The sequence below is a fragment of the Camelina sativa genome, chromosome 9 (genome assembly GCF_000633955.1).
Source record: "Camelina sativa cultivar DH55 chromosome 9, Cs, whole genome shotgun sequence".
NCBI lineage: Eukaryota > Viridiplantae > Streptophyta > Magnoliopsida > Brassicales > Brassicaceae > Camelina > Camelina sativa.
In genome coordinates this window covers 16,446,518-16,472,292 of record NC_025693.1, presented here as the reverse complement: position 1 = coordinate 16,472,292, position 25,775 = coordinate 16,446,518, and the positions used below count along the sequence as shown (strand labels likewise).

At 37.3% G+C, this 25,775-nt stretch overlaps 6 protein-coding genes and 1 pseudogene across 7 annotated transcripts; 5 read left to right on the top strand and 2 right to left on the bottom strand.

The window, feature by feature from the left end:
- LOC104711145 (ras-related protein RABA2c) lies at positions 1,388-3,613 on the top strand. 2 transcript variants are annotated; one of them, XM_010427827.2, is made up of 4 exons: positions 1,409-1,440; positions 1,551-1,619; positions 1,735-1,938; positions 2,836-3,613. In XM_010427827.2, the coding sequence occupies exons 3-4, from the start codon at positions 1,774-1,776 to the stop codon at positions 3,322-3,324; spliced, it is 654 nt and encodes a 217-aa protein (XP_010426129.1). In that variant the 5' UTR covers positions 1,409-1,440; positions 1,551-1,619; positions 1,735-1,773; the 3' UTR covers positions 3,325-3,613. The 2 variants fall into 2 exon arrangements, with proteins under 2 accessions (XP_010426127.1, XP_010426129.1); XM_010427825.2 differs by having other exon boundaries at positions 1,388-1,619.
- On the top strand, positions 4,295-7,941 carry LOC104711144 (serine/threonine-protein phosphatase PP1 isozyme 5-like). The gene is made up of 5 exons (XM_010427824.2): positions 4,295-4,717; positions 5,480-5,603; positions 6,577-7,012; positions 7,093-7,276; positions 7,595-7,941. Exons 1-4 carry the CDS (start codon positions 4,507-4,509, stop codon positions 7,264-7,266), a joined length of 945 nt encoding a protein of 314 aa, XP_010426126.1. The 5' UTR covers positions 4,295-4,506; the 3' UTR covers positions 7,267-7,276; positions 7,595-7,941.
- Positions 11,955-12,715, bottom strand: LOC104715345. Its single transcript, XM_010432759.1, has 2 exons — positions 12,154-12,715; positions 11,955-12,007 (listed from the first exon to the last, which is right to left on the bottom strand). Exons 1-2 carry the CDS (start codon positions 12,713-12,715, stop codon positions 11,955-11,957), a joined length of 615 nt encoding a protein of 204 aa, XP_010431061.1.
- Positions 12,797-13,207, bottom strand: LOC104715344. Its single transcript, XM_010432758.1, has one exon. The coding sequence runs from the start codon at positions 13,205-13,207 to the stop codon at positions 12,797-12,799; it is 411 nt and encodes a 136-aa protein (XP_010431060.1).
- Positions 13,488-15,330, top strand: LOC109126434 (annotated as a pseudogene).
- LOC104711143 lies at positions 17,598-19,767 on the top strand. Its single transcript, XM_010427823.1, has one exon. The coding sequence runs from the start codon at positions 17,728-17,730 to the stop codon at positions 19,753-19,755; it is 2,028 nt and encodes a 675-aa protein (XP_010426125.1). The 5' UTR covers positions 17,598-17,727; the 3' UTR covers positions 19,756-19,767.
- On the top strand, positions 23,419-25,762 carry LOC104715343. The gene has a single exon (XM_019230184.1). The coding sequence runs from the start codon at positions 23,526-23,528 to the stop codon at positions 25,038-25,040; it is 1,515 nt and encodes a 504-aa protein (XP_019085729.1). The 5' UTR covers positions 23,419-23,525; the 3' UTR covers positions 25,041-25,762.

Here is a 25,775-nt window from a genome sequence, read left to right as displayed (position 1 = left end):
GGGTGATGGGATGAAATCAAATAATTTGGATAGTTAGTTCATCAACTTGCGTATCGGGATAAATTTGACCCGTTTGAAAAATTTACATCACCCGGTTTATGAGGTTTTATTTTTCTAACGATTTTCGCATATTTGACATTTCACGGGTTTGATAAAAAATTAACCCGTCAAAAAATCCGATTTACATTTGATTCGAGTCTATTGCCATATCGATCCAAATTATGGTAACTAAAGAACGATTGGTTACGAGATGACAGTGAGTAATTCAAATTATAAAAACTTCGTCTAAAAAACATGAGAAAAAAATAAAGATAATGAGACGAGATCATAAAATTAGATCAAAATCTTAATTTCAACTTTAAAATATCAAATATTACATATGATACACCACATTTCTCTTACTATTTTCTGTCTCGAAATAAACATACCACATTTTTTAAATAAAGGTGTCATTATAAATAACGAAAACAAATCTGATAATTTTTTTTCTAACCCGAATTAAAAATAAATTAAATAATGTTCATAAAAAATTTACAAACATAACCCCATATATACGTAACATATTATAATCATAATAGCAAACTTAGTTTTTGAAATCAACCTCGCATGTACGTGCGGTTCCGAACCTAGTTTTAGTTTAAATATGTTGTAACTAATTATATTCGATATAATTATAGTGAAGTTCCATTTAGAAAGCAAATAAATATACATATACATATACATATACATATACATATACATATATATACATATACATATACATATACATATACATATACATATATATACATATATATATATATATATATATATATTAATAAAATCACTGCCTAATTACATGGATTAGTAGAAGCACATACAGTCAACAAAATAACTAATAAGTATCTTGTTAGTAAACCAAAGAAAGAAGATAATTGTGGCAAAAAAAACCACAAAAACAAAAAAGTTTACTAATAAGGTTGTTTGTACTTGTGTTGACTGTTTTTGCTTCTACTAATCCATGTAATTATGCAGTGATTTTTTTTCAAAAAGCAGCCAATTAGTTAACAAAATTACTTCATGATCATCTCCTCATTTCATAATTACCTCTTCTATTGAACTTGTTCCACATTTTCATATTCAATTTGGCTTATCAACAACACTCACAAATACAATCATTGCTCTTTATTAACGGTAATTATAAATACTTTTTCCAATTGTAATATACCCCTTTGGAACATGCTCTTACTTTTTGCCAGCCTGCTTACGAATCATTAGTTGCCACATAGGCAGAGTAACTGAAGCTTTTGTCTTTTTCCTCTCACACGACGTCGTTTCTATTTCCCTGACACATATACGTATAGATAGATTATAATTCACTTTTATTGCTTTCCTCATCTCTCTCTCTCTCTCGAGAAGAAGAAGAAGACGAAGCCCCCAACAAACAAATTGAAACAAACAGTTCGTCAGGACATATATATCTTTATTTTTTTTTCATCTTCCACCATTGATTGTTGTGAGAGAGAACTAAAGTTAAAAGCCTCTCTCACTCAAAGTTTCTTTCTTTGTAGATCTGAAAAATTCGATTTTTTTTTTCTTCCTTTTCTTCTCTCGATTCATCCGCCATTTTTGCGAAAAAGGTAACACGAATCGTCTTTCGTCTTGTGATTTACTTTGTGGGTTCTTCTTAAATTCGTTGGATCTGGGTTTGATTATGGAAATCACTGACAAAGGTTCTCTTTTTCGAATGTGTAGGATTGATTGCGAGATCGGAGAGAGAGAGGGAGGGAGAAAATGACGCATAGAGTAGATCAGGAATATGATTATTTGTTTAAGATCGTGTTGATCGGTGATTCTGGTGTTGGGAAATCTAACATCTTGTCCAGATTCACCAGGAATGAGTTTTGCTTGGAATCTAAATCCACCATTGGTGTTGAATTCGCCACCAGAACTACTCAGGTCATATTCTAACTTTTACTGTTCTCTGTTTCTCTCTTTTTTAAGTACACCTGTGTTGGGAGCATAATTCAGTTTGTTTGCTGTTAGAATCAGAGAAATTTTGAACCGATAGTGATTTAGGTGATGTGTATATGTTTCGAGTCTTAAAGGTGTAATTTTTGTGGTTCTGATTTATCCTATAATCCATGAAGGTTCCTACTCTCTATTGGTTTTGCTTGTAGCTTCATGACTCCATTAGTGTATTGTAGAATTCAGGTACTTGATAATTTATTCTTTTAGTCCGTTTCGTTTCTTTAAAGTTGCATATTATATGGTCCGGGTGAAAGGTTTTGTCCTCAATACAGTTTTTTTCAGTTATTTCGTTTCTTAAGATTGAAGAGTACACTGTTTTGAGAGTATATGGGATTCAATTCTTTTCTCAGCTACTAAAGTGTATTGATTTCTCCTTTGTCTTGTTAAGAATTTTTATTCAAGAGAGAATCTTAGTTGTGCTGGCCTTGAGTCATGACAGATGCTTTTCTTAATTTTAAGGCTATAAGTGGATGGTCGTGAGGGGCAATTGAAAAGATTCTCACAGCTTGTCTTCAATAATTTCATTGTATATCGTGATCATTGTTGTCATTTGTCATGCGTGACCTTGTCCACTTTTATACTCTCTTAAAGTCAACTGATAAATTGTTTGAGAAAAGAATTACAGTATTTTATACGCTTGTGTAGTTGTAACTTGTATGCAGACAGATGCATTAAAATGTTGGGGGTTAACGTAACTAAGATGTATTGAACTACTCGATAAGATATACGGTCTTAACTTTTGATTGTTGAAACATTAGTGACTTTTGAGATGCTTCCATTCATTATCTAACTGGTTGTTACCGCGAATGTATTATGGATACACAGGTGGAAGGAAAGACAATTAAGGCCCAGATCTGGGATACTGCAGGTCAGGAGAGGTACAGAGCTATCACCAGTGCTTATTACAGAGGCGCAGTCGGTGCACTTCTTGTCTACGATATTACCAAGAGACAGACCTTTGACAATGTCTTGAGGTGGCTGCGTGAACTGAGAGACCATGCAGATTCCAACATTGTGATCATGATGGCTGGGAACAAATCTGATCTGAACCACTTGAGATCCGTTGCTGAGGAAGATGGTCAGAGTTTGGCCGAGAAGGAAGGTCTCTCTTTCCTGGAGACATCAGCTCTTGAAGCTACAAACGTGGAGAAAGCGTTTCAGACCATCTTAGGAGAGATCTACCATATCGTAAGCAAAAAGGCACTGGCTGCACAAGAAGCAGCAGCAGCTAACTCCGCAATCCCTGGGCAAGGAACTACGATTAACGTTGATGACACATCTGGAGGCGCGAAACGAGCATGTTGCTCTTCTTAAAACTAAAAGGTTAAACGGGTTTGTTCGGCTTGTTCACTCTTCAAAGATTCAAAAACTTTTGTTTTTTTCACTGGCTTCTCTTCTTTCCAAGTTTTGGCTGATGAAACGTAACTATGCAAAGACTATGTAGAATACTTCTGTTCTGTCTGATTTACTCTTCTGTTGGGTGTTTGTGTTCAGTTTAAAGCTTGTGAGATTAGTCAGTAAAGCTTGTTAGTATTATATACTTTATTCTTATCGCCGTTGGTGTGTTCCACTCATTTCTGGTTTATAAAGTTTTTTTTGTTTCTATCTCCGATTTAAGCTGGTTCCTCTTGGCTTTTGGTTTAAATCAAATCATTGATTCATGTTTTACTACCAATGTATCTACTAGTTCCAGACTCATTTCTTTATTTCACACACTAGCTCATTGCTAGTTGTTTTAAACCGACCAATTCCAAACTATGATGATCATCATCATAATCAGTGATAAAAAAAGGAGTGATGGAGAAACCGAGAAAGAAACGTCATCGTAGCCAACTTGCGAAACTAAACAATTTGCATGCAATAAAGAATTCATAATACTTATAATATAAATCGTGGAAAATTTTACATAGTCAACGTGTGAGGTCTTTTCAATCATCTCTCTTACCACAAGGATTTTAAATAAATTCCATAATGTTGTACACGAAAATAGTAGGTGACTTTTTTAATCGGTAAAATAACATAATAGTTTTTTTTTCAGCAGAATACAAAATTGACTCAAACGAACCAATTAAAATAACATAATAATTAAAATGTAACATTAATTATTAATCATCTAAAATTATTTTTCAATTAAATAGATGTTATTATAAGTTAAATAAATTTGGAATAGGTTTTATAACCTAAAGTGCATAAAAAAAAACAGAGTAAAGGCAAAACAACACAGCTTTTAGGTTCCCTGCCCAATAAGGAGAACCCAGAGATTACCAAATCGTTTTCGGTAAACGCACCCATCAGAGAAACTACCTTGTAATAAAGAATAAACAACCAAATCATAAATCTGGAAGATAAATTAATTTTAAAAGGCGATACCTTTTTTGGATTCAGATTTTGAAACTTTTATATTTTTAACTTTTTTTTTTTTCTTTTTCTTTTCTGGGCGATCGAATCCAATCCAATCGGAAAGATTGAAACTTGGAAGGTGGGTTAGTGAGTTGAATGGCGCAACGAGGTCAGGGAAGCATGGAACCTGATGTTCTCGACGATATCATTCGGCGTTTACTTGATTACAGAAACCCTAAAGCTGGTGGCACGACGAAGCAAGCTATGCTCAACGAGTCTGAGATCCGACAGCTTTGCTTCGTCTCTAAAGAAATTTTTCTTCAACAGCCTTGTCTTCTTGAGCTCGCTGCCCCTGTTAAGATCTGCGGTATTTAACTTTCTCTCTCGATTTCCAGCTTCTTTGGTTTTTTTATCTGTTTATTCGCTTTGGGATCTGAGAATTTCATGATTGCGTATCATCTTGCCTTCTCGTATTTAGTTTTTTTACCGAAAAAGTTTGCACTTTTCTTGGAGGAGATGAGTTTAGTTTCGTGGGAATAGAAACGAATAGAATTGAAGTTATGTGGGAATGTAGAATGGGAAGCGAGAGAGAGAGAGAGAGAGAGAGGGATAAGGTCATCAATTGCAGCAGCTAATCTTGTAAGAAAGAAAAGTAGAGGAGATTAATAAGGTCATTACAATTGGACGTCATGAGGTTGACGAATGTTGTTAGGTGGGGGAGAAATTTAGTCCTTGAAACTAAGTGTTTTTACCAATTGATGATGGATGTGTTTGTTTGGCTTGCCCTCTTCTTGGATACTTGGAACCTGCCTGAGAGAATCTGGTTATTCGTTAGTCTGGTATTGGTTATAGAGCTTATACGGTCATGCGAGAGGAAGCAAGTTCTTCTTAATCTTTTCTGACGAAACACTGGTTTCTTTGCTTTTATTTACTCGTCGTTGTCATTATGGTTCCTATGTTGATATGTAACATTTGTCTTTAGGCGCCATTCATAGGTTGATATGTAAGATCGTTGATATTAGCAAATTCGCTTGCTGCTATATTCGTTTTTTTCAACTGAAATATCTTTTGTGATGGTTCCGGTGAATTCCTAGGTTGATCTGTACCTTTTTTCTTTGTATTGTTTCAGGTGATATTCACGGTCAATACTCAGATTTATTGAGGCTTTTCGAGTATGGTGGTTTCCCTCCTGCAGCAAACTACTTATTCTTAGGAGATTATGTTGACCGTGGGAAGCAGAGTTTGGAGACTATTTGTCTTCTGCTTGCCTACAAGATCAAATANAATTTTTCTTCAACAGCCTTGTCTTCTTGAGCTCGCTGCCCCTGTTAAGATCTGCGGTATTTAACTTTCTCTCTCGATTTCCAGCTTCTTTGGTTTTTTTATCTGTTTATTCGCTTTGGGATCTGAGAATTTCATGATTGCGTATCATCTTGCCTTCTCGTATTTAGTTTTTTTACCGAAAAAGTTTGCACTTTTCTTGGAGGAGATGAGTTTAGTTTCGTGGGAATAGAAACGAATAGAATTGAAGTTATGTGGGAATGTAGAATGGGAAGCGAGAGAGAGAGAGAGAGAGAGAGGGATAAGGTCATCAATTGCAGCAGCTAATCTTGTAAGAAAGAAAAGTAGAGGAGATTAATAAGGTCATTACAATTGGACGTCATGAGGTTGACGAATGTTGTTAGGTGGGGGAGAAATTTAGTCCTTGAAACTAAGTGTTTTTACCAATTGATGATGGATGTGTTTGTTTGGCTTGCCCTCTTCTTGGATACTTGGAACCTGCCTGAGAGAATCTGGTTATTCGTTAGTCTGGTATTGGTTATAGAGCTTATACGGTCATGCGAGAGGAAGCAAGTTCTTCTTAATCTTTTCTGACGAAACACTGGTTTCTTTGCTTTTATTTACTCGTCGTTGTCATTATGGTTCCTATGTTGATATGTAACATTTGTCTTTAGGCGCCATTCATAGGTTGATATGTAAGATCGTTGATATTAGCAAATTCGCTTGCTGCTATATTCGTTTTTTTCAACTGAAATATCTTTTGTGATGGTTCCGGTGAATTCCTAGGTTGATCTGTACCTTTTTTCTTTGTATTGTTTCAGGTGATATTCACGGTCAATACTCAGATTTATTGAGGCTTTTCGAGTATGGTGGTTTCCCTCCTGCAGCAAACTACTTATTCTTAGGAGATTATGTTGACCGTGGGAAGCAGAGTTTGGAGACTATTTGTCTTCTGCTTGCCTACAAGATCAAATACCCTGAAAACTTTTTTCTCTTGAGAGGAAACCATGAGTGTGCGTCTATTAACAGAATCTACGGATTCTATGACGAATGTAAACGAAGATTCAACGTGAAGCTTTGGAAAGTATTTACAGACACTTTTAACTGTCTCCCTGTGGCAGCTGTCATAGACGAAAAGATACTTTGTATGCACGGTGGACTTTCTCCCGATTTGACCAATGTGGAACAGATTAAGAACATAGAGCGTCCAACTGATATTCCAGACTCTGGTTTGCTTTGTGACCTTCTTTGGTCTGATCCTAGTAAAGACGTCAGTGGCTGGGGGATGAATGATCGCGGCGTCTCCTACACTTTTGGCGCTGACAAAGTTGCTGAGTTTCTGATAAAGAACGATATGGATTTAGTCTGTCGTGCCCACCAGGTTAGTACATTGTATGTATGTTTCCTCTTGTTTATATGGGAAGTGAGATCTGTGCTCAAGAACCTATAATGTTTTCACAGGTTGTAGAGGATGGGTATGAGTTCTTTGCTGATAGACAACTTGTGACTATGTTTTCTGCTCCAAACTACTGTGGTGAATTTGACAATGCGGGTGCATTGATGAGTGTTGACGAAAGTTTAATGTGCTCTTTCCAAATTCTTAAGCCTGTGGATCGGAGGCCGCGGTTCTTTTGAAGAGAAAGAGGTATAGAGCTGAGTCTTTCTTAAAACCTTTGAACTTCCTCTTAGCGTCAGAGTCTCAGCTAGGGCTATATCAGTTTCATCCGCAATATCGTAGTAAAAAGTTATTGCATCTCATTATAAGTCCATGGCTAGCTTTCATCGAATCTCATGTTGTTAAAAATAGAATTATGATAATAGCGCCTCATTTGATGTACAGGTGACTAGCTGAGTCAGAGAGCTTTTTAAGAGTTTGTGTAGCAGTTTCCATGTTTCAATTTTTCTTGAGATCTCTGTTTGTGAAAGTGTTAATCGTCACAAATTCTCTCATATGCCTTTGCAGTCCTTAACCCTGATTCAAGTCTTACGGAAAGAAAGGGAGGAGAAAAGGCGACAATGGATGTTGGTGGCAGATAATTCTGAACCTCCTGAGTAGTCTCCGGAGTTGCAAATGCAACTATACATATATATTTACATGGTTATCATCTCTGCCACTTACTTTTACATGTTGTCTTGTTTCTGCAACCCAATTTTTTTGCTCTGTTTTCTTTTCTTTCTCTGTTCTTTCACATGTCAGAAATACAAATCCTCTTTAAGTGTATATATACTTCATATGTATGTATCAGAATCACACTGCAGGATGCTTCTGTTCATGAATGCTTAGTAAAAAACAAAGGGTTCTCTAGATGATACTAATTATCAGCAGTCGTATCTGTGGTTTTCTATAGTTATCTGTGTCGTTAGCAAACTATGATGATGAAAGAAAAGAACCTTATGGAGAGAACCTGCAGGGGGAAGTTCATCAAGCTGGTTTTTGTGTTCCATTAAAAATCTTTCATACTTTGATGATGAACAACAAACCTGAATCTATCCAAATTTTTGCACAGATTCGTCCAAAAGCAGTAATAAATTGAGTCTTATGGTACTTTGTTGTTGTTGCTATCGGGCTTGTTAAGCAGCGGTTCTTTATCTTATGGGTTTCTCCTACGTGAACCAACCATATCAAACTTATCACCAAAACAGCTTCATCATAGCTACAGATCGATGGTTTTGCCGTTCTGGATTAGTTTGCTCTAGGAAAATTCTAGAAAGATATAACAACTTAATAACGGCCAAATATAACATATTCGTCACAAACATAGGATTCGCACAAGTGGGAGATAATTCAAATAGTAGACGTTTTAACATAAGACTAAAGTAGTAGTTTGGGCAGATTACCGTATGATTAGGACGCAATGATTTTTAATAACACTATTATTGAGTATTGTTAATGAATTAAACTCGGAATTTATCGATTAACATGGTCAGACTTAGCTGTCTCTCTCTGTTCTCATCGGTAGAAGAATCTTTTTCAAGTTGCCTGGTGATAATTTAAAATATATGGATCCTTCTAAACTATTTTACTTAAGTTATCAATATGATTTGTCAAAGAAAAGGAAAAAAAAAAACCACTTTCTTGATAACCACATTGAGATCACTAGAGAAGAGAGGTTGGGGCTTTGATTTGGAAGTAAATCCAACATGGAATAGGTGGAGCTACGGGTTCACTATAAGATATAATGCTTGAATGATATTATTAGCTTAGGTGATTACATTATATATAAGAAATACAGGAGACTCTAGGGTTATACTAATGACTCTTGTGACTTTTACATATATACATTCTACATGCCCCCTCAAGATGGAGGGACTGGATTCACTCCAATCTTGTTAAACAACTCAAGAAATCTAGGCTTCGGTAGAGGTTTGGTGAGTGCATCGGCCAGCTGATCCTTTGTAGATACGTGAGCAACACATAGAGCACCGAACTGAACATGTTCACGAATAAAATGGTAGTCAATAGCGATGTGTTTCATCCATGAATGAAAAACTGGATTGGCGCAGAGGTATGTAGCTCCGACATTATCACAATAAATAACCGGAGGACCGTATAACTGCACCCCAAGTTCATTGAGCAAAGAAATGAGCCAGCGGAGTTCTGCGTTTGTGTTGGCAACCGCCCTATACTCGGCCTCGGTTGAAGATCGAGCAACCCCCTTTTGTTTCTTCGACGACGACCAAGCAATGGGAGCGGAGCCAAGATAGATGAGATAAGCATTAGTGGAGACCATATCATCATTGTCACCAGCCCAGTCCGTGTCGGAGAATGCATGAAGAGTAAGAGGTGTGTTTGGACGAAGAAGCAGTCCGTGAGAAGCGGTGCCGGCAAGGTAACGGAGAATTCGTTTAGCGGCCTGCCAATGAACATTGGTGGGATAATGCATGAACTGAGACAACTTATTGACTGCATACGCAATATCCGGCCTAGTAAACGCCAAATATTGTAGAATACCAAGAACCATCCTATACTTCGCTGGATCATCATACGGTGTTCCCGAACGGAGAGACAACTTTGGTGAAGGTGGCATAGGTGTGGAGACAGGCTTAGCAGCGATCATGTTTGTCTTTGTGAGAAGATCAATGATATAACGTCGTTGCATGAGGTGAAGGCCTTGCAACGTACGAGTGACTTCCACACCCAAGAAATACTTGAGTTCCGTAGGTTCTTTCAAGGAGAAGTGTCGAGATAAAGCGTCGATAAAACCATTGATCAGCGGGACACTACTACCAGTGACAATAATATCATCAGCATAGACAAGCGTGTATACCACATCGTTACCACGGAGGTAGGCAAACACGGATGTATCAGCCATTAAATTGCGGAATCCCATACGGAGCAAGTATGTCTTCAACTCTCGATACCACGCACGAGGTGATTGCTTAAGCCCATATAACGCCTTGTTCAATCTGCATACGTGGTGAGGGCGATATTTATCCACAAAACCAGGGGGTTGAGAGACATAAACCTCATCCGTAAGTGTTCCATGTAAGAAGGAATTATTCACGTCAAGTTGTCGTATTGGCCAGGAATGATTCACCGCAAGTTGAAGAACCAAACGAATGGTGTTCGACTTCACCACTGGACTGAAAGTCTCCGAGTAGTCTAGAACATACTCTTGATTGAACCCACGAGCCACCAATCTTGCTTTGTACCTGTCAAGTGAACCATTAGGCAAGTATTTAAGTGTGTAAATCCATTTCGTGGGGATCACGTTTTGATCCGGTGGTGGAGGCACCAAATCGAACGTGTGATGATGAATTTGAGGATTCATTTCCTCCCCCATTGCATTTTGCCATTTGTCATCTCGCATAGTTTGGGTGATGGTGGTGGGAATCATTGGCTTGGTACTAGATACAGTGAGGCTTAGTTTAGTTTTTGGTTTGGTGATGTTATTCTTATGGCAAGTTTGCATCGGGTGAATATTGGTGGGAGGTTGAACAGGTTGGGGTTTGGTGGAGTTTGAGGTAGTGGTTCGGGTTGAGGTGGAGGTGAGGGAGTCGGTTCCGGTGATGAGGACGAAGGAGAGGATGAATGAGAGGAGGATGAAGGAGAAGAAGACGATGGAGATCGGGAAGTGTTTGGTGGGCTATCGGCTGGACTTGGGCTTTGTGGATGTGGGCTTAAGTGAACAATGGAATCAAGTGGGCCCGTGGAATCTCTGTGGCCCACCAACAAACTCTCATTTTCTCCTCGAACAGGCGATGTCGCTGTTGTCACGGGAGAAGGAGAAGACCGAGACAGGGAAGGATCGGAGCTTACCGGAGCTGGAGGAGATCAAAGAGGAGCTGGTACGAGTGACGTGAGCGGGACAGCCACGGCTTGTGGTGCAGTCAGATCAACAACATCCGGGAGTGACGATATAGAAGGTTGAGATGACGAAGACGCAAAAGGGAAACTCGACTCGACGAACTGAACATGTCGAGATGTGTAGACACGTCCAGAAGCAATATCAAGACAGAGAAACGCACTTTGGGTTAAGGAATAACCCATAAACACACACGGCATGGACCCGTCATGGAGTTTGTGTGTCGTATACGGTCGGAGCTAGGGAAAGCACAAACTTCCGAAGACCCGAAGCTTTAAGTAGATGGGAGGTTGTGCGAAGAGCTTGGCATATGGAGAGACATTATCGAGGATCTTGGTAGGCATGCGGTTAATTAAATAGACTGATGTAGCGAACGCATATGGCCAATACTTCTTAGGAACCGAAGCTTGATGAAGGAGTGTTAAACCGGTCTTAACAATGTGTCGATGTTTCCGTTCAGAGATGCCATTATGTTCCGGCGTGTGTGGAGGAGTGGTGAAGTGAGAAATTCCATGTGTTGCCAAAAAAGAACGTAACGCCACAAACTCCCCACCATTATCGGAGTATAGAGTCCCTATTTTTGTCTTGAAACGATATTCCACCAAAGCAGTAAACGCGATAAACGTCTCTTTGACTTGTGACTTTTGTTTCAAAGGATACATCCAAGTGTACCGAGTATAGTGATCCACAATGACTAAATAGTATTTGCAATTGTCATGGGAGAGAATGGATGACATCCAGACATCAGAATAGAGATATTGAAGAGGATATGTAGAAGAGATTGTGTTTGTATAAAATGGAAGTTTATGGTTTTTATTGATAAGACAATGAGAGCAAGGAAACTGTTTATTTGTTGATTCAGAACAAGGTAATGAAAACTGAGAAATAATAGAGTTTAAAATTGGAGGAGAAGGGTGGCCAAGTCTGGAATGCCATGATGGTAAAGAGGCTTTGGAAGTGGGTGTAGCGAACATGGAAATTGGTGATGTGGATGTTCCGACCGGCCACTCGTACAACTCATTCTTTGTTCTCCCTTGCAGCAACCGGACCCCCGTTTTGAGATCCTTCACCTGAAAATGAGCCGGATAGAGATGCACAGACACTTGATTATCATTGCACAATCGGTATATAGAGATCAGGTTTTTAGCAATATTTAGTACGTAAAGGACATTATTTGAATTCAAAGGTTTAATGGAATTAGGGAGAAATGATGAACCCGTATGTGAGATAGTAAGTCCGATATCGTCAGCAATGGTGAGGGAAAGATTGCTCAAGTCCGTTGTGAGATGATGCATCGCTCCCGAGTCAAGAAGCCAAGGATTGGCGGTAGCCAAGTTCGCTCGAGGCTGCCATTGAATAGGAGACGACGAAGCGGGAGCTCCCATGTTGTAGTTACCACCGGCGAGTTGAAACTGAGAGCAGCGACGAGCACTGTGACCGTGGACACCACAAATCTGACAGCAACCTTGATAACCACGCTGAGCGGAGTTGTGATGGCGCTGTTGAAACTGTTGTTGTTGCCAAGTTTGGTTCGAACGGGGATGAGAACGTGACTGACCACGGTTGTGGTGACCACGAACTTGAACCGCATTTGCTGTTGCAGGAAGCGAGGGAGAGGAAACAACCAGATTTTTCAACGTAACTTCATGATGAAGAAGTTTCTCAAATACCTCAGGTAGCGACGGGGTGCGTTCACGACCTTCAAGTTGATCAACAACATGACGATATTCCTCAGGAAGGCCCTTGAGAATCTTCTCGATCTGATCATCAAGCTCCATCGGCTTCCCCAAGTGATCCAGCTTATCAAATCTTGTCGTGAGGCCTTGAAAATACTCTTCAACGGATTTGTCACCTTTGTTTTAAACTTGGATCTGTTGCTTCAATTGTTGGACATGTGCACGACTCGAAGCCGCATAGATTGAGGAGAGTGTACTCCAGATCTCAGCAGACGTCGTGGTGGTGGAGAGAAGTGGCTGAACAGACACGGCAATGGCGCCTAGGAGAGCGCTGTAAATGATACGGTCTTGACGTTTCCAGATCTTGTAGTCGGGATTGTCAGACGTAACACCAGCAACGGTGCGTGTGAGCGAGGGAACCTCGACTGTGTTGTCGAGATATCCGGTAAGATCGTAACCATCAAGGAGGGCACGGACTTGATGACTCCACATCAAGAAGTTGGTGCCTGTAAGCTTTGTGACATTTGTCATGTTGATGGTAAGAAGATTTTGGGAGTCGGACACGGCAATGGTTTCACCAGAAGATGTCGACATCGGAGGCAGCGAGAAAAAGAAAAATATTTTTAGGGTTAGGTATCGGGTGCTCTGATACCATATAAGATATAAGGCTTGAATGATATTATTAGCTTAGGTGATTACATTATATATAGGAAATATAGGAGACTCTAGGGTTATACTAATGACTCTTGTGACTTTTACATATATACATTCTACATTCACAACCATCCTTTGTTACGATGTTCCATAAGGAGTACGCTGACTCAAAACCCGAGATCAGCCACATGCCCACCCTGAGCATCCTCTCAAGCTTTTCATGGAAACTCCTGGCTATAATACATGTTCTGTTTGTAAAAAATACGTGTGGCTTGGTTATTCTTGTTCAATATGTGACTTCAGTTTGCATTTGGTTTGTGCACAGATCTCTTCTATTGAGAATCAGATCTCTGCTATTGAGAATCATAAGGTGCATGAACATCCACTTGAACCTTCCAAAGTATCAGGGCTTTCGGGATTTTTCGATTGTAGAGAGTGTAAGTTTCTAATTCGCCTTGATGGTAAAAAACTTTATTACGATTTTCGTCAGTGCAATCTATACATTCATTCGACTTGCCTTGAGGTCCTTCTTGCTCCAGATGCAAACCACAGTTCCCATCCCAAACACCCTCTCAAGAATTTTAAACTTGGAGCTCCCAGTTACGCCGACAATAAATGCCTTCTTTGTGGGATAAAGTTTCAGGATGAACTCTTTAACAGAGAAATGAAGAAGTTACATCAACACCAAAAAGTTGAGCTTTACCACTGTGATGTTTGTAACGTAAGCATATGCATGTCATGTGATGGAAACCCCCCACCACTTGTTGTTGTTGTTAGTCTGATGACCCACGAGCATCAACTTCACCTCGTTCCAAGAATTCTCGATTTTACCTGCAATGCTTGTGGGATCAAAGGCGACCGAAGCCCTTATTTTTGTCTTCAATGCAATTTTATGATTCATCGGAAGTGTATCGACTTACCCCGCATCATAAACATCAACCGTCATGATCATCAAGTCTCATACACTTGGCATCTCGGACATGGGAATTGAAAATGCGAAGTTTGTCATAAAATGGTGGATGGGTTTTACGAGGCTTACTCTTGCTCGAAATGTCCCAATTATGTTGTTCATTCGTTATGTGCAACTAGAAAAGATGTATGGGATATGGTTGAACTAGAAGGAACACCCGAAGAAAAAGAAATTCCACCATTTGAAGTGATTGACGAGAACACAATAAAGCACATGAGTCATGATCATGATTTAATACTCAACAAGAATGGTAGGATTCTCCACGAAAGCAAGCTCTGTGAAGCATGCGTCTTCCAGATCAATACTGATCCATTCTATAGTTGTGAGCAATGCAGTTTCATTGTACATCAATCATGTGCTGTTATGTCTAGGAAGAAAAGGCATGTTTTGTGCGATATACCTTTACTCTACAGATAAGTGATAGCAAGGTTTCTTTCTGCCAAAGAAAAGAGTGTACTCTTTGTCTCCAATATTTCACTGGTTTTGCGTATATAGCTCGTGATGATCAAGTTATGGATGTACGATGCGGTTCAATATTTGAACCATTTTCCCACGAAAGTCATCCGCATCCTTTATACTACAAGTCGATATGCAACTCTAAGTGTGATGCTTGCGACACAACTACAAGTTATCAACCACACATGTTCAGGGATATGTTATGTTGTGATGAGTGTGAATTTAGCTTGGATTTCATGTGCGCTACATTCCCAAGGGAAGTTATGAAGCAAAGGTATGATGATCTTCCTCTTTACTTGTCATATAATGACAACAATGTGGATGGCGATTACTGGTGTGATGTGTGTGAAAAAAGGTAGACGCAAAGATATGGTTCTATACATGCGATGTTTGTAGGGTCACTTTGCATGTTTCATGCGTTGTGGGATACCTCTCCTATCAAATGCCAGGACCCATTTCAATGGTAGGAGACTCATACAGAGTGGTATCGAACACTTCTATTTGTAGACCACTTTGCAACATGTGTAACTCTAGATGCAAGTTCCCTCATATTCTTCGTTCTTCCGAGAATGGTGTTTATTATTACTATTGTTCTTTTTACTGTTATAAAGATCTTTGGGAATTGTCGGATAACTAATAATGCACATTATCTCTTTGTAACCAATGGCAGTAAAAGTGACTATGTGTTGTTTATATATATATATATATATATACATTTTTTTCTTTTTTTCCAAATGTTCCAAAATCCACAAATTTGTTTGTCGTTTTGTTTAAATTCTGGACTTGTTTTTTTTGATTTCACATGATCTCTTTTCAATTACAACATAAATTATTTCATACTGTGCGTCATATTATTTTCACTACTCAACTACCAACGAAAAGATCATGGGACTTTGTTGGTTTTATATAGTCCTCTTACCTTCACAGTGACTAATACAAAATCAAGCTATATTCGTTTGACACTGCCAGACTGTTCATTTAACAATAATCCAACAACCAATTGCAGGGACCAACGACGAAACTTCTAGTCCTCAATTTGTTTAGTGATTTTTAGCGTTCAGTCGCTAGATTCCAACAACTGCAAAAACAAACAATAGCGACAACTGAAACAACCCGACCCGTTTTTTTTTATAATAATATAATTAACCAAGCCTCTCATAATATTTAATTAAACCAACTAACCCACAAATCAACATTAAACCAACAACAATACCAACATCCAATAATATGTACAACGGAAACATATAACATTAATCATCTCAAATACATAACACCAATACAATAACTATCGTAATGTCTATCCAACAACCTAGCATAATTCTATCCAAGATTCCAATAACATAACCATCAACACGCAAAGGAGACCCTAGATCATCCTCCTCCTCATTGCCATGATTCCACGTCACATACCTGCACATCACAAACAACAATTGAGATGCGTAAGTATTATCACAAATACTTAGTGAGGCAATCCTCCCATCTACTAGGCTATACACATAAACAACTGAGATATCAATGTTTAACAAACAACAAACAAACACAACAAACCAGGAACACAAGCGTTAGACAAGTTGGTGTCGACCGATACTGCCCCTCAGTGTCGATCGACACCGTCTCCGCAGACACGTTCTGCTCGAAGCCGAATGACAAAGAATCATTTCCCATCTCTTCCAAATCATCTGAAACTCACCCAAAACCCTTGGAAACACATGGGAACCACAATCCAACCACAAGCATACAAGAAAAACACCACAAACAACCATAATCAAGCAAAAAAAAGGATTCTCAAACGTAGATCAGCCATGGTCATGCATTCACCTCTTTGGAGGAAGTTTCTGACCCACAGCAACGAATCCAACACCTTGGAAGGCTTCTCCTTTGTTCCTAGCACCAGATCTCCACTCCACATGAACAGATCTCACCAAACAAGCCTAGAATCTCCAAAATCTCCCAAGAACACACTCTCTTCTCTCTTTTTTCTCTATTTTCTCTCTGAAACGACTAAAAGTGGCTTTCCCGAAATCCTCAGGTTGACTTCTCACATAAATACCCCGGTTTTGGATTCCACTTAAATCAAATCGCTCGAATTCGACGATTTAAATCAATCAGGTCGAACAAGAAATTGCTGGTGTCGATCGACAGTGCTCTTGGTGTCGATCGACACCCATCCCAAAACCCACAATTTGGTTCGCGGATGTTACAACTAAAAAAAATTCACTTAAAAAAAAGTAAAAAATAATCAATATAAAAAAGAAACAAATAGAACTAAAACTAAGTTAATTTAAATTTATTAATTTTTATAAATCAATTTAAAATATAAAATAAAAATAAAATAGTAAATTGATTATTTAATAGGTAATTAGTTTTTACACATAAAATCCATAAATTTTAAATGATTAATTTAAAAATCAATTTTCATAACTTTATAATTTCAAATTAAAAAGAAATAGTGACGGTCAACCACATCGACTAATCTCAGCGAATGTCAAACAAACAACAAAACAAGTCCCTGCTACTAACCGCTGGTTACTGGTCAATGGTCACAGACTCACAGTCACTGATACTGGTAAACGAACGTGACCTCAATCATTGTTTTCTTTAATAGTACGTTGAATATAGAAGTGATGAAACTAGTACGGTCAAAAATAAAACCTTAATTATCACTAAACTATGAAGTAGTTGTTAGGAATTGCGTAGGATTGAAATATTTAATAACCAAGACAACAATCATAGAGACGGCTGTTGACAGTGTTGAGTATTAAAATGAATTAGACCGACAACGTATCGATGTACCTCGTCAGACTCAGTTGTCTCTTATCTTTCGTGTAGACGAATAATTTCAACTTAAATAGATGTATATGAGTATATCTATATATATATATATATTCCTTTTAATTAAGAGTTTAAATTGTTATATCAATAATCTTGTTCCCATTTAACAAACTAAAGAAAAAAAAAAACTCATCTTCTTATCACAAAGAGAAGAGAAGAGAGCTGAGAGCTTTGTTTTGTCTGCTTTGGAACTCAATCCGCTATGGAAAAAGTAGAGTTACCGGTTCACGAGCATCCTTTGTTCGTCTTTGATCGGGTTTGTATGGACACATGTAAAGGATGTGGTGTTTACGGTTATTTTTATGGTGGCTACATTTGCAATGAGTTAGGTTGTAATACTCTCTTCCACAAGGAGTGCGTCGAGTCTGTACCGGAGATCAACCACCCTTCCCATCCCGAACATCCTCTCAAGCTTAGCCTGGACTGTGGACAATTTTGTTGTAGTGTGTGTATACACAGATCGGAAGTTGGTTATTATTGTTCAATTTGCGACTTCAATGTGCATTTGGTTTGTGCAAGAAGATCTCCATCTCCATCCTCAATTTCATCCACATTCTCCTCGCTGCCTACTACTACTGACAATTCCAAAGTGCATCAGCATCCACTTCTACTCTCTGAGAAGGTAAAGACGTTCTTGCTGAAGGGAGAGCGCAATTGTGAAGTCTGCAATGCGGATATCAACATCAACGAACAAAAACTTTATGAATGTCGTTTTTGCAATGTACTCTTCCATTGGGAATGTGTCGGGCTCATCCCAGATGTATACCACTCTTTACATCCCAAACACCCGCTCAAGTTTTTCAGATACGGAGCACCAGAGTACGCTGATGAAGATTGCCTTCTTTGTGGGAAGAAGTTTGACCGAAGATCTTACAACTGTGATCAAGTTTACCACTGCGATGTTTGTAATGTAACCATATGCAAGGAGTTTTGCATGGCAAACCCACCGCCAGTTTCTGTTGTGAGCCCAACGACACATGAGCATAAACTCCACCTTGTTCCAAGACTTGTCAATTTTACTTGCAATGCTTGTGGGACGAAAGGTGATCGAAGTCCTTATTTATGTCTTCAATGCAATTTCATGATTCATCGAGCTTGTATTGATTTACCCTGCGTGATAAATATCAATCGTCATAATCATCGCATCTCTTACACTCGTCAACTTGGGCACGGGAATTGGACATGTGGAGTTTGTCGTAAAAAAGTAGATGGGTTTTATGGGGCTTATTCTTGCTCAAAGTGTCCTAGCTATGCTGTTCATGCAAGATGCGCAACGAGGAATGGTGTGTGGGAAAAAGTAGAACTAGAAGGAACACCAGAAGAGGAGGAAATCGAACCGTTCGAAGTGGTAGATGAAAATCAGATAAAGCATTTCAGCCATGACCATAATTTAAGACTCAACAAGGCTGGTAAGAGTATACACGAAAGCAAACTTTGTGAAGCTTGTGTCTCCCAAATCAATGACGAATCGTTTTATGATTGTGAGCGATGCGACTTTATTCTACATGAGACATGTGCTAGTCTTCCCAGAAAGATAAGGAATGTCTCCGACAACACACCGTTCACTCTACAAACAGATACTTATAGAAGAAGATGTTTTGCTTGTTACCAGTATTTCACTGGTTTCAAGTACAAATCTGGTCGTATCACTCTAGATGTACGTTGCAGTTCAATAACTGAACCATTTCTCCATGAAAGCCATCCACATCCTTTATACTACGAAGTCTTTAGTTCTAAGAGGGGTAATAAATGTTCTGCATGTGACAGAACACATGTCTTCATAAGTACGTTGTGGTGTGATGAGTGTGAGTTTCAGTTGGACTTCGGGTGTGCTACTTTACCTAGAAAGGTAATGAATCAAAGGTACGACGATCATCCTCTCTACTTGTCTTACGGTGAAACTAAGGAAGATGGTCAACTTTGGTGTGAGGCATGTGAAACAAAAATAAATCCAAAGGAATGGTCCTATGAATGTAATCTTTGTGGGATCACTTTGCATGTCTCGTGTGTTGTGGGAGACTTCTCATATCACATACCAGGGCACATTTCGTTAGACGACATCTCAGAAGGAGTAGTGGTAGCCAACACTTCTATTTGTAGACCTCATTGCTTCAGGTGTTCTTCAAGATGCAAGCTTCCTTATATTCTTCAAGTTGATGGCCATTACTTTTGTTCTATAATATGTGTAAACCCTCGCGAGTATTGGAACAATAATCTATATATAAATTAAAAGTTCACTTTCCATCTAGGGTGTTCAGTTCATATCATCATCTATGTCATCATATTAATTTATTTTCTTGTATTTGTGCATTTCACATTTTTTATTTTGCAATAACATTAAAAAGTAAAATTAATTATTAACCTTTATATTATCACTTTTTCAAAGGAAAACAATAGTTTTTATAAGATTTTTTAAAAAGAATATTAAAATGCTAAAAGTGATATATATAGAAAAATATACAACACAAACATATGAAAATGTGAATAGAGATTGGATAAATATAAAATTCGATAATCATCTTAACATATAATGTGTAAGAAAAATGACTAGAGATATGGAAAAGAAACATATCATATATTCAATGGTACAACAATCATTTTTAAGAGTTACAATTATTTAGTAGAAGAAAAATAAAAGTAAATTTTTAAATAATAAACAAAATTTTAAAGATTTTTTCTCATGATAAAAAAAATATTTTTCTGATTAAAAATGCACATTTAAAGTTTGATATATGTATATATTACTTAATATTAGTGTTAAAGTATCAATTCATGCACGTCTTTGAATCAGCATATGCCTTTGCAGTACGTCCATCTTAATTACTCTGATTCAAATCTTACGGAAATTAGAAAGGGAGGAGAAAAGGATAATACTGATGTTGGTAACAGATAATTCTGAACCCCCATGAGTAGTCTCCGAAGTTGCAAATGCAACAATATATATATATATATATATATATATATATATGTTTTTTTCTTACAATCATAGGTTAGATTTATGCGTTTATGCACTTATGCGTTTCTCTTACGTAAACCAAAATAGCTTCATCATAGCAACATGATCCATGGTTTTGTACGATGAGTTTGCTCTAGAAAAATTCTAGAAAGATATAACAATTTAATATAACACAGTAACACAGATTCGTCACAAACATAGGATTCGCACAAGTGGAAGATAATTCAAATAGTACTTGTTTTATCATAAGACTAAAGTAATAGTTGGGCAGAGTACCATATGATTAGGACCCAATGATTTTTAATAACAGTATTATTGAGTATTGTTAATGAATTATACTCGGAACTAGGATTTAACCCGCGGTATACCGCGGGACAATATTTTTAATATTAAAAATTTAAATTTATATTGTATTTATTTGTTATTTGATTATTGTTTTATTAATTTTTAGATTGTATAGTTATGAATATTTATTAGATTTTAAAAATATAAAATTTTACAGGTATTTGATATAAGTATTCAAAGTATAGGATTTTTGTAGTGTTTTCAAGATTTTAACCCGTGTAGTATATGTATAGTCTAGTAATACATTTATCTCGTGGTACACATCTAAAAGTGCTTAAAAAAAAAACAATTTCACTTAATTCCTATATGGCATTAATGCCAACCCGTCTCACCGAAATCAAAATAAAATTTTGCTGATGAAATTTTAATGTGCTTTTGGAAAACTTTTATGTGTAGAATTGTTTTTGGAAAAATCGGAATGTATAGATGTTGTTAAGATTTTATGGCAATAAATGTAACAAATGTTGGTTAATTTAAGAAAGTTTAGTATTTGAGTTTCTCTTCAATATTATTTATGGAATTGTTTTAGGGATTAATATTGTAAAACAAAAATTAAATAAGTAAAACTTAAAGGGCGTAAACCAAAATGTACTTCAAAAATGTTAATATAGATTGATCGATTAACATGGTCAGACTTAGCTGTGTCTCTCTCTTCTCATCGGTAGAAGAATCTTTTTCAAGTTGCCTGGTGATAATTTCAAATATATGGATTTATCTATAAACTATTTTACTTAGTTTATCAATGTGATTTGTCAAAGCCAAAAAAAAAAAAAAAGTCCATTTTCTTCATAACCACATTGAATGGTGTTTATTTTTATTTTTGAACCAGAATGGTGGTTATTATTACTATTGTTGTTTTTATGAGTTATGACTGTTATAATGGCATATACAGTGATAGTCTCCCATATGTGTTCTCAACAATATAAAAAGAAAAAATAATAAAAGGTAAGAGAGATCTCTAGAGATGAAGATCGATTCTCATTTGAGAACATTTGAGAACTTCTTGAGAGACTCTTTCACATGTATCAACATGTAATTGGTTGAAATTTTTACTTTTTATTTAAAATTTAAATAAATAATGAAATAGAATAATAGATATTAAAATAATATATTGAGAGACTATGAGAGGAGAAATAATTAAGTTCACTCCTAGAGATGAACCTTTTTGTCACCTCCTTTCTTTCAGCCAATCAGAATCTTCCATCTAATATTTCATGTAAAAAATAAATCAAAATAAATTAAAAAGCAAAATAAATTAAAGAAACAAATTCTGTATACTTTTAATTAAAGAAAAATAAATATTGGTTTGGTTTAGATTTTTAAAATTAGAACAAAATTATATGTCGGTTTGGGTTTACAAATAAAGTGGTTAGGGTTTAGATTTTATAATTAAAATAAAATTATATGTCGGATTGGGTTTAGAAATGAGGTGGTTAGGGTTTAAATTTTACAATTAGAACGGAATTATATGTTGGTTTGGGTTCACAAATGAGATAGTTAGAGCTTAGATTTTACAATTAGTTAAAAATTATATGTCGGTTTGGATTCACAAATGAGATGTTAGGGTTTAGATTTTACAATTGGAACGAAATTATATGTTGGTTTGGTTTCAGAAATGAGATGGTTAGGGTTTAGATTTTACAAGTAGAACGAAATTATATGTCAGTTTGGGTTCACAAATGAGATGGTTAGGGTTTAGATTTTCAAATAGAACGAAATTATATGTCGATTTGAGTTTATTAAAGAGTAGTTTAAGTTTTTAATTTTATAATAATGTATACAGATTTTATTTCCTTATTTTATAAGGGGATGAATGAAGAGATTCACCCTAGGGGTGAACCTGTTCCTGTGAGAGTCTCTGCCCATTGTACATACTCTAGAGATCCTTGAGAATTGTCGGATTACTAAACAAGGCACTTGAGTTATTATCTCTATATATATATTTTTCTCCAAATGTTCCAAAATCCACAAATACTATATATTTTCACAACTTAATAATTTCAAATTAAAAAACTATATATTTAGCGACTGTCAAACAACAGCACATCGATTAACAGTAGCGACTATCAAACGAACAAAGAGAACAAATCACTGCGACTAATCGTTGGTCATTGGTCACAGTCACTGACTAGGTAAACGGACGGGTCTCAATCATTGTTTATTTATTTTTTAAAATCGTACGTTGAATAATGAATATAAAAGTGATGAAACCCCTCTAATACGGTCAAAAATAAAACCTTATCACTAATATTGGATTCACAAGTTTGATGATTACGTGATACAATAAACTATGAGGTAGTTGTTTGGAATTGCGTAGGATTGAAATATTTAATAACCAAGGATAACAATCATAGAGACGGCTGTAGACAGTTTTGAGTATTAAAATGAACTAGACCTACGACGTATCGATGAACCTCGTCAGACTCAGTTGCTTCTTCTTATCTTTAGCGTAGACAAATAATTTATTTCAAGAGGTGAGTGTTCAACTTAAAAATAAATAAATATATATATATATATATATATTTTTTTTGATTAAGAGATTAAATTGTTTATCACTAATCTTGTTCCCATTTAACAAACTAAAGAAGAAAACTCATTTTCTGAAGGAAAAAAAAAAAGAAGAAAACTCATTTTCTTGACGACTGTGATATCACAAGAGTAGAGAGCTTTAATTTGTCTGCTTTGGAACTCAATCCGCCATGGAAAAAGTAGAGTTACCGGTTCACGAGCATCCTTTGTTCGTCTTTGATCGAGTTTGTATGGATACGTGTAAAGGATGTGGTGTTTACGGTTACTTTTATGCTGGCTACATTTGCAATGAGTTAGGTTGTAATACTCTCTTCCACAAGGAGTGCGTCGAGTCTGTACCGGAGATCAAACACCCTTCCCATCGGAAACATCCTCTCAAGCTCAACCTCAAATGTGGACGGTTTTGTTGTAGTTTGTGTGCAGGTGTATTGAAAGTTGGTTATCATTGTTCAATATGCAACTTCTACGTGCATTTGGTTTGTGCAAGAAGATCTCCATCCTCAACTTCATCCTCATCTTCACTGCTACCTACTACTATTGACAATTCCAAAGTGCATCAACATCCACTTCTACTCTCCAAAAACGTAAAGACATTCTTGCTAGAGGGAGAGCGCAATTGCAAAGTGTGCAACACGAATATCAACATCAATGAAGAACAGCAACTAATTTATGAATGCCGCTTGTGCAATCTATTCTTCCATTGGGAATGTGTCGGGCTCATTCCAGACGTGTACCACACTTCTCATCCCAAACATCCCCTCAAGTTGTTCAAATACGGAGCACCAGGGTATGCTCATGAGGATTGCCTTCTTTGTGGGAAGAAGTTTGAAAAGAGATCTTACAACTGTGATCAAGTTTATCACTGCGATGTTTGTAATGTCACCATATGCAAGGAGTATTGTATGGCGAACCCACCGCCAGTTTCCATTGTGAGCCCAACGACACATGAGCATAACCTCCACCTCGTTCCAAGACTTGTCAATTTTACTTGCAATGCTTGTCTCCAATGCAATTTCATGATTCATCGGGATTGTATTGATTTACCCCGGTTGATAAATATCAATCGTCACAATCATCGCATCTCTTACACTCGTCATTTTGGACACGGGAATTGGACATGTGGAGTTTGTCGTAAAAAAGTAGATGGGTTTTATGGGGCTTATTCTTGCTCAAAGTGTCCTAGATATGCTGTTCATGCAAGATGTGCAACGAAAAATGATGTGTGGGACAAAGTAGAACTAGAAGAAACACTAGAAGAAGAGGAACTCGCGCCATTCGAAGTGGTAGATGAGAATCATATAAAGCATTTCAGCCATGGCCATAATTTAAGACTCAACAATGATGGTAAGACTACCCAAGAAAGCAAACTTTGTGACGCTTGTGTCTCCCAAATCAATGACGATTCGTATTATGGTTGTGAGCGATGCGACTTTATTCTACATGAAACATGTGCTAGTCTTCCCAGACAGATAAGGCATGTCTCCAACAACATACCGTTCACTCTACAGACAGCTGATACATATAGAAAACGTTGTTCTGCTTGTTCCCAGCTTTTCACCGGTTTCAAGTATGAACTTAGGTCTGGTTATGCTACTCTAGATGTACGTTGTGTTAGATTGTGGGCTTCCAACTCAAAACCAATTGGCAATGAGTGGAGAGACCCATATCTTATATATACTACTTAAGATCCTACTCAACTTACAATGTGGGATATTGTATCCCTAATACGCCCCCTCGAGATGATGGCTTCTTTAGGCATCAATCTCGGTATGTTCAGGCATGAATCGGCGGGCCAACTATTGGGCTGGGCCGATTGTGGATTAGGTTGAGTATGTGCGGACCGGGCTCTGATACCATGTTAGATTGTGGGCTTCCAACTCAAAACCAATTGGCAATGAGTGGAGAGACCCATATCTTATATATACTACTTAAGATCATACTCAACTTCTAATGTGGGATATTGTATCCCTAATACGTTGCAGTTCAATATTTGAACCATTTCTTCATGAAAGCCATCCACATCCTTTATACTACAAATTCTTCAGTTTTATGGGGGATACGAGATGCTCTGCATGTGTTGGAAATACCGCCATGAGTATGTTATGTTGTGATGAGTGTGAGTTTTGATTGGACTTCCGGTGTGCTACTTTGCCTAGAAAGGTAATGAGTCAAAGGTACGATGATCATCCTCTCTACTTGTCTTACGGTGAAAATAAGGAAGATAGTCAATTTTGGTGTGAGGTATGTGAAACAAAAGTAGATCCAAAAGAATGGTTCTATACATGTAATCCGTGTGGGATCATTTTGCATGTCTCATGTGTTGTTGGAGACTTCTCATTTCACATACCAGGGCACATTTCCTTGGACGAAACCTCAAATGGAGAAGTGGTACCCAACACTTCTATTTGTAGGCCTCATTG